Source organism: Carettochelys insculpta, chromosome 32 (genome assembly GCF_033958435.1).
Source record: "Carettochelys insculpta isolate YL-2023 chromosome 32, ASM3395843v1, whole genome shotgun sequence".
NCBI classification, from domain to species: Eukaryota; Metazoa; Chordata; order Testudines; family Carettochelyidae; genus Carettochelys; species Carettochelys insculpta.
In genome coordinates, this window is record NC_134168.1 from 1,396,112 (window position 1) to 1,409,609 (window position 13,498).

The 13,498-nt window shown below is 49.1% G+C and overlaps 1 protein-coding gene across 1 annotated transcript; it reads left to right on the forward strand.

The window, feature by feature from the left end:
- The first annotated feature begins 428 nt into the window (after positions 1–428).
- LOC142004499 (olfactory receptor 10A4-like) lies at positions 429–1,460 on the forward strand. Its single transcript, XM_074982143.1, has one exon. It carries the CDS (start codon positions 429–431, stop codon positions 1,458–1,460), a length of 1,032 nt encoding a protein of 343 aa, XP_074838244.1.
- Positions 1,461–13,498: the final 12,038 nt, after the last annotated feature.

Here is a 13,498-nt window from a genome sequence, read left to right on the forward strand (position 1 = left end):
ATTTCCTGGATAGATTTTTTGCTGCTCACCAGGATTTGATGTGTCATGTTGAGACCCTCGTAGGAAGGGTGTGCAAACTCTTTCATTTCTTACATTTCATTGTTTTCACCTTTGTCATGTCACTGTCATGCCAGCTTTTACAATGTTCCTTGTCAAGAAGGAAGCTTAAAGTAAAACATCAGTGGAACAGTCCCTTACACCGTCGGATCTACCTCCTTGTGAAATTTCTTTTAACAAGGTGATGGGATAAAGAGCTTCCATGGGTGGAAATCACAATATCTTCATTTATACACATGGAAAAGTTAAGATTTACACCACTTAAAGAACTGGCATTCACTCTTTTTATTTGAAAGAGAGAAACCAAATATTGTAGCATTCCATATGCCACAGATTCAGTTTCACCATTTCTTTCTTTCTCACACCTACAGATGACCTACTCCAAGAGCGACCCTAGGGGGAACCAGACCATCTCCGATGTGCTCATCCTAGTTGGGTTTTCATCCCTGGGCAAGCTGCAAATCCTTCTGTTTGTGGTTCTTCTGGTCATATACCTGGTCACCCTGATGGGGAACCTCCTTGTTATCCTTCTGATAAAGCTTAACCCCTCCCTCCACACCCCCATGTATTTCTTCCTGGTGAACCTGTCTTACCTGGAAATCTGCTTCACCAGTGGTGTGGTCCCAAAGCTATTGGTTCACCTCCTGGTGGAAGAAAAGACCATCTCCATTGCAGGCTGTGCAGCCCAGATGTACGTCAACACCATCATGGGCCTCACGGAATGCTGCCTCCTCACAGCCATGGCTTATGACCGTTACGTGGCCATATGTCACCCCCTGCACTACACAACCATCATGAGCGGCCGGGTGTGCACTTTGCTCGCTGGGGTCTCATGGTTCATCGGCATCTCAGTGGAAGTATCGAAGACCATGTGGACCTTCAGTCTGCCCTTCTGTGGCTCCAACCGTGTCCACCACTTCTTCTGTGATATCCCACCAATGCTGAAGCTTTTATGCATTGACGCATGGAAAATTAGGACTTTTAGTATCAGTGTGTCGGTGCTCTTTATCCTCTTCCCTTTCTTGTTGATAATCCTGTCCTATATATGTATTATCTCCTCCATCCTAAAGCTGCATTCAATGGAGGGAAGGCGTAAAGCCTTCTCCACTTGCTCTGCACACCTTGTGGTGGTGACTTTGTTTTACGGAACAGCTCTTATTAACTTCCTGACGCCAAAGTCCAGCAACACCTCAGAGGGTGATCAAGTGATTTCTCTCTTGAACACAATTGTGCCACCAGTGTTGAACCCCATAATATACACTCTGAGGAACAAAGAGGTGAAAGAGTCCTTTAGAAAAAGAATTGAGAAAAGTATCTTTTCTCATAATGGGAGAAATTGGAGAATGAAAATTAAAGTCAATGAAAATGGAGGAATTAAGGGACGTTCACAAATGTTTGGTTGAATTTCTCACAGTGACTTCAATGTTTTTATTTATATTTCGTCTTTTGAAAGGGTTGGATCTGTTCTAAACCTACAAGGTTAATGAGGAAAAATCCCTTCTTACAACTGCAGAGAGGCACTGTGGCGCGTTATAAGCTTTCATGGGCAAAGACCCACTTCATCAGATGCATATGAGAACACGGTAGCTTACGCTCCAAAACATGTATTATTCTCTAAGGTGGCACAGGAGTTCTTGTTGTTTTTATGGACACAGGCCAACACTGCTACCACTCTGAACCTGCTCGTTATACATTTCTTATTTTTCCTGAAACATAAGAGGCAGAACCTTTGTCCAGTTTTTTAATTCATTGAAAGTCAAAGGGCATCATTTAGCCCAAGCACTCTCCTGGTGTTAGAACTTCAAAACTAGAAATCTCAAAGAAAGATAAAGTTCTCCTTGGGAATCATTTCATGCAGGTTCACGTCCCCCAGTCTTGTCTTTCCCAGGTCAGAATATGTGCAGCTGTTGTTCTCTTTGTGATGGGGTTCTGGGGTCCCCCAAGCTCTGCACCCTGTCCGCAGGCAGGAGAGTCTCTCACTCAGCAGGAAAACAGCAGGTTTATTAGCCGACAGGACACAGCATTGTACAGAGGAGTCAGTACAGCAGGCAGAGACAGCCAGTCCAATCCATGTTGGGGAGAGGAGGCCCCGAGGGGCCCCCAGAGCCAGGGCCTGGCCCCCTCCTTGGTCTCTCTCTCCCTCAGCCCAGACTAACTGCTTCCAACTCCCAGTTCCAATTCAAACCCCTCAGGCTCCACCTCCTCCTTTGTCTGCAGTACAAAGGTGTTACCTGGTCATCAAGGTTACCCTCAGCAGGAGACCCACACCCTCTGTGAGCCACTCACACACACACAGGTATCCCCCACTCCATCACATCTCTCCCCACTTCCAGACCGAACTGAGCGGGGTCACTCAACTGGTGACCTGGGGAAGTTTGGGGCTCTCCCCTTGTGACAGGGCATTGGCTGTACCCTCTGTTCTCCCCTTGATGTGCACCACCTCCACGTCATAGTCCTGCTGGGGGAGGCTCCAAGTCAGGAGCTTGGTCTTGTCCCTTTTCATGTGATGCAGCCGGGCAAGTCCCTTTAGTTCCCTTGGGTTGGTCGGTCTCCCTGCTTCAGCCCCGGTCCATCAGCCACGTTCTCAAGTCAGGCAGGCAGAGCCCATACAGATGCTGCAGCACCAATAGATCAAACAGGTCTTTTGTGGTCTGGGTCCTGCCCCATCTGACCACCAGTCCATACAGCTGCTCCAGCCAATGTCTGCAATTCAGTTACAGTCCAGTAACGGAAGGTACAAATGCTTCCATCCTTGGCATTTAGCCAGACCACCACAATGGCTGTGTGCCTCAGTTTCCCCTTTCATGCCACACAATAGGTTTGGAATGTTCCTTCTCATGTCAGAGGTTGCAAAACTAGTTACAGGGAACAATGGTGACATTTCAGAGTTACAGACTCCTTCAACATACAATTCATGCTTCTACATCAATGTCATCATGTCACATGGCTCTTTCCAAACATTCAGTGCATGGTACAATTCTACAGCTTTTGGTAGCAGCACCCCTTGGTTACAGCAGTCAGTGTGAGTAACAGAACAAACCCATTGCAACTGTACATTGACGTTGCTCTTTGGTAGACCACAACCTTTGTGCAACATCCTTGAGAATCTGGTATTTTGGGGCTAAGTGGCTGAGGCCTTTCTTAGCACCATCAAGTTCTAATCGTCTCTCTTGCCCCCGGGGTGGAAATCTGATCTCTCTGGGTGTGCCCTCCCTTCTAACAAGAGCTGGGCCATTGATGATCTCAGGGAGACGGCCCCCTTCCAGCCAGTCTGGAAATTTGCAAACCAAACTGCTTTCTGAGAGTTGTTTTGTGAGTCCCAGACGCAGAATCCACATGAAGGAATCCCTGTTTATCCCTTACTGGCCCACCAGGCCCAAAGCTCCTTTGTCCTTCCACCTCCAACTACTGCCTCCCCATGGAATCAGAAGTGGAGTCCAGTATAAGAATATAAGTGTTTCCACCATCTGGAGATGGGGAATTGCTGGCCCTCTCCTGCATCCTACAGAGACTGACTGTGCAGCTGTTTTACTTGGTTCTCACAGGGCTGCTCACACTCCCTGATAGTTTTTACTTTACTTGCACCAGCTTCCAATTCCTGAGAAACTTTTACCCTGCCTGCTTTGGACCCTTCCAGAGCACAGCCAGTGGTTTCACACTCAGGCAGGTCCTGGCCATCAGGGGCTGAAACAAACTTCTCCCCAGGCAAAGGGTTGCTCTGGTGCTTACAGACATGCACCTTTCCTGTTCACTCTCCTTCACCTCACTCCCATTTTCTGCAGTCCCCACAGACAGGTCAGGAAAAGTTTCAGGGACATTTTCTTCCTTAAGAGCTTCCCCAAACAATAACTCACCCCTGTCTGCCTCCACGGGGGCACTGCTCCCTTGAGCCACAACCAGCTCCTGGGGTTCACCTACACCCAGGATCACTTCTGGCCCATCAGGCAGATTCCCACGTAATCCCCCTCCAGGCAGACAGCCAGTACCACCGGACAGAAGGTTAGGGTCCCTTTTGTCCCTTCTGCTACCGGCTCCTTTATCTTCATCAGTCAGCGTAACTCCATTGCCCGTCTGTTCTTGTGTCCTGGCGAGAGGATGACTCTGGTAGGACAGAGTCCTCTCACCCCCTCCCAGTAACACCTCAGCATCAGGCAAAGAACAAGTACCAGAATCGTCTGGTTTCTGGGATTCCCTGATGATACTAACTGGATCAGACCAAGTTAAAGCATCATCCCCGCTGAGAGACACAGAGGCAGGCCCACTTCCCATCTGGGCTTCAGCTGCCCTCAGATCCAGCTCTGGGATCTTGGCTCCATCTCGAGCCCCCACAGGCTCAGGCAAAGGATTCACTTCCCCAGAAGCAGAAGCACTTTTCTTGCACCAAGGACCAGTGTCCTTAGCAGGGATACCACTGCCCATCCCAGAGCCATTCCCTCTGTTCCAGCCCCCATGGCTGGATTCAGAGACACACCTGGAATGCTCTTTTCTGGTGGATCCTTCTCCAGCCACCCCAGGCTGGGGAATCTTCCTCAGACAATGGGCTAGTTTCCTCATTGGCACCTTTTCCAAACGCAGGCTCTGCTCTCTCCCCAGGCTGCTGCTGCTGTTCAACACAGACAGACAATGGGAGACACTCTCTCCTTTGTCCCAGCCCCCCGGCTGGTCTCCACACACACACAGAAGGTGGAGCAGCTTCTCTCACAGACAACTTGCCATTCCCAGTGGACAAGCTGCTTTCCTGCACAGACACACAGGCACCTTCCTCGGCCCAGGCCTGGAAAACTCTTCGCAGGTCTGTCTTGGCCACTAGTAGATGATGGGTTGGAATCGCTCCTTCCCTCCTTGAGCTGCGGCAGGCCCCTCGGTTCAGAGCTCCAGGCAGTCCAGGGTTCCCTGCCCCGATCCAGGCTCACCTCTGCAGGATTTTCCTTAACCCTCAGCTCTGCCACTGCACATCCACGCTGCCTTGTCCAGCTTCTTTAATCTCGATTCGGTTTCCAGGTGCTGCCACTTCACAGCGGAGTTGCTCAGCGTGGTTGCAGGCTCTCAGACTGATGCCCTCTTCACCCCACGCTTCCTGGAAGAATCCCTTCAGTGTGCCAGGCTCCTTGCGGGTTACAAGCTGCCCGGGGTTAGGCCATAGGCCCCTCTGCCCTCTGGGACCGACTCCAACAGACTCCCAGCGGAACCCCTTCTTCAGTGTGACACCCGCTGTCAGGGACCATGAGCACCCTGTCTTGGGAAGGACTCATTCAGCGTCAGCCTCCTCAGGGGTCACTTGTTCCTGGGGGTTGGGCTCTCGGCCCCTCCACCTTCTGGGACCGACTCCAACAGATTCCCAGGAGTAACCCCTCCTCGGGTGTGACACCCCGTCTCGAGGACCACGACCGCAGTTGCTTGGGTTCGGCCGCAGGCCCCTCCGCCTTGGGGAGCTACACCTCACTGCCCGTCAGCACACCTGGGTCTCGCAGGCCCCACTTCTTCCGGGGCCCCGGTCACTTACTGCTGGATGCTCCATCCTCAGGGTGCAGAACATCCCACTTCTGACACCAGTGTGATGGGGTTCTGGGGTCCCCCAAGCTCTGCACCCTGTCCGCAGGCAGGAGAGTCTCTCACTCAGCAGGAAAACAGCAGGTTTATTAGCCGACAGGACACAGCACTGTACAGAGGAGTCAGTACAGCAGGCAGAGACAGCCAGTCCAATCCATGTTGGGGAGAGGAGGCCCCGAGGGGCCCCCAGAGCCGGGGCCTGGCCCCCTCCTTGGTCTCTCTCTCCCTCAGCCCAGACTAACTGCTTCCAACTCCCAGTTCCAATTCAAACCCCTCAGGCTCCACCTCCTCCTTTGTCTGCAGTACAAAGGTGTTACCTGGTCGTCAGGGTTACCCTCAGCAGGAGACCCACACCCTCTGTGAGCCACTCACACACACACAGGTATCCCCCACTACATCACACTCTTTAACGTTCAACCAGGTGGAGCAGTCATGGCAGAGCACTGACCCTTAGGCCATGTGGGATACTGACAGGAAGAGGGGTGTGAGGTCTCCCGATAATGAGTTCTTTGTGGGGTGCAGAAGGTGGTCAGAATGGTCTGGTTGTACCACCAGGTCCACCAGACTCTGCAGCAGGTCCCTTTGCTGTCTGAGAGACAAGAACATTTCCTGCTTTGGTTCCCTCTCTCTTTCCTGTGCCCTTTTTATCTCCTCTCCATCCTGCTGCAGGTAACCTCCAAGGTGTCCCTTGGTCAGGGCTGCTGATGGTGTGGGCAAAAAGGGCCATTCTTCTGGGGCCCAGATAAGATAAAAGGATCTGGGGCCCCCTGGAAACCGCCAACCCCAGCACCAGCGGTGCAGTGTGGCTGTCCTCACCTTTCCCCACTCCCAGGAGTGGCTTCGACCAGCTGCAGCCCTTAAGGAGAGGAAGGAATCTTCAGCCAATGGGAGGTGTGGGGGCTGTGCCTGTGAGCAGCAGTGTGCCGAGACCTCCTACGCTCCTTCACTCCTTCCTGCTACGAGCCAGGGCTCTTCCCGTGAGAAAAAACAGGCCTTGGCTCCCTGTGCAGCCGCACCCCTGGGTGGTTAATGCTGCAGACGCTTCTTCTCTTCCTCGTCCACCCACTCCTCCTCGCTGTGCCCTTCTGGGCCTGTGAGTCCAGCACCTCAGGATTCTCCGGGTGTTCCGCAGGCCGTGGTGCTGACTCTGTCTAGGACGACCTGCACCCATGAGGCAGCTCAGAAGCTCCACACCAGAGAGATTTTTTGTGTCCCAGGCCTCCTGGTGCCCCAGACACAGATCCTTTGCTTTGACTTGGACCTGCTCCTCTTCCATCTTGTAGCCCTTCCCATGAATTCCCAGAGCAACTTTCTCATAGACTTACTCATTGCCATGGAGTGGTCAGAGCTGAGCAGTCCAACCCTCTCCTCCACACAGCCCAGGATGTCCAATATCTCTACATCCTGCAAGCCCCTGACACACAATGGCTAGGAAGCTTAATTAATCCCAGGAGAACTCAATATTCCAAGAATGCAAATTTATGTTACAGCCAAAGCAAAACGCCACCATGCAGTGATATTGACATAGCTATCCTAGAATGTCTGTGACAAAACCACTGTTTGGAAACAATTTTGAAAGAGCAGTTGAATTATTTCAAAATGCATTTAAAGAGCCAATTTCAAAATAACCCTCCCTCCACACCCCCATGTATTTCTTCCTGGTGAACCTGTCTTACCTGGAAATCTGCTTCACCAGCAGCGTGGTCCCAAAGCTAATGGTTCACCTCCTGGTGGAAGAAAAGACCATCTCCATTGCAGGCTGTGCAGCCCAGATGTACGTCAACCCCACCATGGGCCTCACCAAATGCTGCCTCCTCACAGCCATGGACTACGACCGTTATGTGGCCATATGTCACCCCCTGCGCTACACAACCATCATGATCGGCCGGGTGTGCTCTCTGCTCGCGGAGGCACTCTGGGTGTGTCTTCACTTGCATTCCTCTTTTGAAAAGGGAATAAATTCAATAAATTGTGTTAAATTACGGAAAGAAGGATTCTTTTGAATATGCGGTTTACTTTCTAAGGGTATCCAAAATATGTATACTCATTTTTATTTCAACTCTGTCATTTCTGTGTCACTCCAGCTCTTACGGCAATAAATCACCCCAAAGAGAAACATTTTCTGCAAAAAGTCTTTTCATAGAATCGTAGAATCCTAGGCCTGGAAGGGATGTGAGGAAGTCATCTAGTCCAGCCCCCTGCTTCCAGCAGGATCAACCACCACTAAGTCATCCCAGCCAGGACCTTGTCAAGCCGGGACTTGAAAACCTCGAGGGATGGAGAAGCCAGCACCTCTCTAGGAAACGCATTCCAGTGCTTCACCACCCTCCGGGTGAAGTAGATTTTCCTAATATCCAACTTACACCTCTCCCTCTTTAACTTCTGACCAATGCTCCTTGTTCTGCTATCCACCATGGAGAACAGTTTCTCACCCCCTTCTTTAGAGGTCTCCTTCAGGAAGTCCAAGGCTGATATTAAATCACCCTTGAGTCTTCTCTTCTGTCGACTAAACGTATTAGGTTCCTCCTTCTTGCACATTTCTGCGTAGCCAGGTTATGGAACAAGGACCTACGTATGGAGAAATTCAGTGTAGATCTTTTGCTACTGAGAGACCTGTTAAGATTTACAGCAACTAAGGAACTATAAGAACGGAGAGATAGCCGTGCTAGTCTGTATAATATCAAAACAAAAAAAGCAGTCCAGTAGCACTTTAAAGACTAACAAAATAATTTATTGGGTGAGGAGCTTTCATGGGACAGACCCACTTCTTCACCCCATAGCCATACCAGAACAAATTCAATATTTAAGACACAGAGAACCAAACATAGGAATCAAGGTTGACAAATCAGAAAATATTATCCAGGTGAGCATATCAGAGAGCAGAGGGGAAGCCAATGTAACCTGGAGCCTGTTACAATAGAGGAAGGAATGATTTACACTGTACTTTAATAGCATGGGACTGTGTATGGTACAGAAAAGCAGCGTCTACACGTGCACGCTACTTCGAAGTAGCGGCACCAACTTCGACGTTAGGAGGAGAGACGTCGAAGTCGCTAACCTCATGAGAGCTGCGTCTACACGTGCACGCTACTTCGAAGCAGCGGCACCAATTTCGAAATAGCGCCCGTCGCGTCTACACGCGTCGGGCGCTATTTCGAAGTTAACTTCGACGTTAGGCGGCGAGACGTCGAAGTCGCTAACCTCATGAGGATATAGGAATAGCGCCCTACTTCGACGTTCAACGTCGAAGTAGGGACCGTGTAGACGATCCGCGTCCCGCAACGTCGAAATTGCTGGGTCCTCCATGGCGGCCATCAGCTGGGGGGTTGAGAGATGCTCTCTCTCCAGCCCCTGCGGGGCTCTATGGTCACCGTGGGCAGCAGCCCTTAGCCCAGGGCTTCTGGCTGCTTCTGCGGCAGCTGGGGATCTATGCTGCAGGCACAGGGTCTGCAACCAGTTGTCAGCTCTGTGGATCTTGTGTTGCTTAGTGCAACTGTGTCTGGGAGGGGCCCTTTAAGGGAGCGGCTTGCTGTTGAGTCCGCCCTGTGACCCTGTCTGCAGCTGTGCCTGGCATCCCTATTTCGATGTGTGCTACTTTGACGTGTAGACGTTCCCTTGCTGCGCCTATTTCGATGTTGGCCTGAGCAACGTCGAAGTTGAACATCGACGTTGCCGGCCCTGGAGGACGTGTAGACGTTATTCATCGAAATAGTCTATATCGATGTCGCAACATCGAAATAAGCTATTTCGATGTTGGCTGCACGTGTAGACGTAGCCAAAGAGTAAAAATCCCCCATTGCCATTCTTCAAGGGCCTTCAGACACATTGGGCTCAGCAGCAACTGTTTACTCATTTTTGCAACCCTCCCTCCTGTGAGTTGTAAGGACAGAGGGAAAACCTGCATTAGTCTAATAAGTCTGTAGATTAAGATAAGAGTAAGATCAGATTTCACAGGTACAGCATCTTCAACTAGGGAATGAAACTACAAGGTAGGCTACAAATAAATAATGTCAGACCACAAAGATTCTCCGAATAAAGTCCATCAGGCGTGTGCCCTGCAACAGGAAGAAAGTTTGTCATTGGTTTCTTTATTTAATTTTCCATAGATGTGTGGAGAACCTTAATGTGTGTGTGAATGTATGGGTTGTGTGTGTGTTCACATGTATCTATCTATCTATCTATCTATCAAATCCAGTCAAATCCACCTGTTAGTCGGTCAGTTAGTATCATTGTATATCTTGGGCTCTGTAGCTGTATTAGAAATCACTTAGTTTAACAATTATGGGTCGGGGCAAAAGCTTTACTTCATTGGAGTAATGATAACTTACACTAGGGGACATTCTGGTCCCAGACTTTGATCATACCCACGAGAGTGTTATGAGGAAGAGAGGAGCACCTTCGGCTCTACTCTGCTCTGATTAGGCCTCATTTGAAGTATTTTGTCTCGTTCTGGGCATCACATTACAAGAAAGATGTTGAGGAATTGGAGAAGGTCTAGTGAAGAGTAACAAGGATGATTAAAGGTCTAGAAAACATGAGCTATTAAGTAAGACCAAAGGAACTGATCATGTTTAGCTCAGAAAAGAGAAGATTGAAAGGATACATGATGGCAGTTTACAATTTCCTGAAAGAGGGTTACAGTGAGGAGGGAGAAAAATTGCTCTTCTTGGCCCCTGAAGATAGAACAAGAAGCAGTGAGCTTAAACTGCAGCAAGGGAGATATATGTTGGACACTAGGAAAAACTTCCCAACTGTCAGGGTGCTTAAACACTGGAACAAATTGTCTAGGGAGGTGGTGGAACCTCCACCACTGGAGATATTTAAGAGCAGGTTAGATAGACATGTATCATAAATGCTGTGGATGGTGCTTGGTCCTGCCAGGACGGCAGGGGAGTGGACCTCTTGAGGTCCCTTCCAGTTCTAGCATTGCAGGATTCTGTGATTCCGTGAGTGATAGGAAAGCATCAAACCTGCCCTGACTCTATCCATTATTTTTACAGTTGTTTTGATGGTGGCATTTTCCTTCTCCCACCTCTTGTCCTCACTCCCATCTGTTCCCCAACCCACCTCATCATCCTGTAAATCTACACAGAAATGCTCTTTTGTAAGGAGGGTGTTGTCTTTGAATGTGAATGGGACCAGTCTGATCTCTTCTCATAAAAGTCAATATTTTGCATTTGGTGCCCAAGAGTTAAGTGCCTTTTAGCTGAACTTCCCCAACCCTCACTCCACAAAACATCTGCTTCTTTTTCAACTTTCATGTTCCCTGTATGTAAAAGGGTTATCTAGATACCTTGAAGACCTCTAAAGATATCTCTCAGGTCCCAGTGACAGGAATTCATAAAAACCTTATTCCTCATGGCGAGTAACTCACTGCATTTATTTCAAACTGGTCTAAATGTCCATTAACAAAGAAACCAAAATCCCTTCTGAATAAATGATTTCAACTCTGTTCATGTTTTCCAAGAAAAACCTTTGACTTTGGTGGATGTTTTTAAGTTTCCGTTCTATTTCATAGTACACATTTTGAAGTGAGATTAGGTCTTCTGCTCTTTCAAATTTCATATCAATTAACAGTGAAAACAAACATAGGAACACTGGAATTGGTTATAAAATTCAATTTCCCAGGCAGATCTCCATTTACTAAAACTGAAGAAATGCTGACAAATGGCACAGTAAGTTCCGCAACATAGCGTGTAAAAGACAGAAGAATTCCCACCCTTCTCCAAGTTCCATCCAACGAGAATATCATTTGTTTTGTTTTTCCTTCTTCTCGACAGTGCATTTTGCATAGAGATCCCCCAGAATTTCCTGAATTTTTGTATGTTTGTTTTAGTTTTCTCTCCCTCAGTCTCTAGTTCCTTTGGAAACATGAAAAGTGGCCGGGAGCTGGAAATTGTGTTTCCCAGCCAGCCCTGCATTTACTGCAATAGCCATGGTGAGCCAAGCTGGTCTGAAGAAGGTAGAATTATTTCCACTTCTTGTGCAGGTCTGCATATTTAGAGATCGTTCTTCCCCTTTCTTTGAAATTATCCTATGAGGGGCACTTCCCAGACTTTCACCAGGTTTTCCTGATGATGTTTAATTTAAATTTTTTTGTGCGATTCCTTTGATTCTCTCTGTGTGCCTGCCGCCCCATTGGGACGGGATAAACCTCTTGTTCTCAATGTGGTTGTGCGTTTGTCTAGTTGTTTCTGACCGTCCCCTGCCCACACTGGATGAGCCTTCCCAGAGCTGAGCTGAGCTCAGTGTTTTCATTACATGCACCAGGCTGTGGCCCTAACTAAGTGTCACTGTTGGAAGAGTCGAACATGACCAGCATTGAAGCTGTTGTCATTCCCCAACAACTTTGATGGACTGGTCACATAGCTCAGATAGCTGATCAGCACCTCCTCAAACGGATTCTGTTTTCCAAGTTGGAGGAAGGATGGAGGAATGTTGGTGGTTACAGCAAACAATATAAAGACATGCTGAACGCACACATGAAAAAGTGAAAACTGCTAAATATCAGTGCAGCAGGAAAGGTCCCGGGGATTACAGTGGATGAGAGGCTGGATATGAGTCAACAGTGTGTCCTTCTAGCCAAGAAGGCTAACGACAGATTGGGGTGCATTAGGAGAAGCATTTCCAGCACATCTAGAGGAGTTATTATTCCCCTCTACTCGGCACTGGGGAGGCCTCATCTGGAGTATTTTCTTCAGTTCTGAGCCCCCCGGTATAGAAAGGATGTGAATGAATTGGAGAGGGTTCGGTGGGGGCAATGACAATGATTAAGGGGCTGGAGCACATGACCTATGAGGAGAGGCTGAGACACTTGGGCTTATTTAGTTTGCATAAGAGAAGACTAAGGGCTGATTTGATAGCAGCCTTCCACCTCCTGAAGCGGAGCTCTAAAAGGGACAGAGAGAGACTGTTCTCAGTAGTTATGAGCTATGTCTACACGTGAACCCTACATCGAAGTAGCCTATTTCCATGTGGCGACAACGAAATAGGCTATTTCGCTGAATAACGTCTACACGTCCTCCAGGGCTGGCAACGTCGATGTTGAACATTGACGTTGTGCAGCACCACATCGAAATAGGCGCTGTGAGGGAACGTCTACATGTCAAAGTAGCACACATCAAAATAAGGGTGCCAGGCACAGCTGCAGACAGGGTCACAGGGAGGACTCAACAGCAAGCCGCTCCCTTAAAGGGCCCCTCCCAGACACACTTGCACTAAACAGCACAAGATCCACAGAGCTGACAACTGGTTGCAGACCCTATGCATGCAGTACAGACCCCCAGCCGCAGCAGCAGCAGCCAGAAGCCCTGGGCTAAGGGCTGCTGCACACGGTGACCATAGATCCCCGCAGGGGCTGGTGGGAGAGCGTCTCTCAACCCCTCCGCTGATGGCTGCCATGGAGGACCCCGCTATTTCGATGTTGCGGGACGCGCAACGACTACACTTTCCCTACTTCGACCTTGAACGTCGAAGTAGGGCGCTATTCCCATCCCCTCATGGGGTTAGCAACTTCGACGTCTCACTGCCTAACGTCGATGTTAACATCGAAATAGCGCCCAACACGTGTAGTCGTGACGAGCGCTATTTCGAAGTTAGTGCCGCTATTTCGAAGTAGCGTGCATGTGTAGACATGGCTATGGATGGCAGTACAAGGAACAATGATCTCAAGTTACAGAGAGGGAAGTATAGGTTGCATATTAAGAAAAAACTATTTCCCCAGGAGGCTGGTGAAGCACTGGAATGTGTTACCGATAGAGGTGGTAGAATCTCCATAACTAGAGGCTTCTAAGTCCCAGCTTGACATAGCCATGGCTGGGAAGGTTTAACTGGGTTTCATCCTTCTTTGGGCAGGGGGGCTGGACTCAATGATCTCCTGAGGTTCCTTCCA

Excerpts from the sequence above, each read along its gene's own strand:
- LOC142004499 (XM_074982143.1), top strand. The coding sequence starts at position 429 with ATGACCTACTCCAAGAGCGACCCTAGGGGGAACCAGACCATCTCCGAT.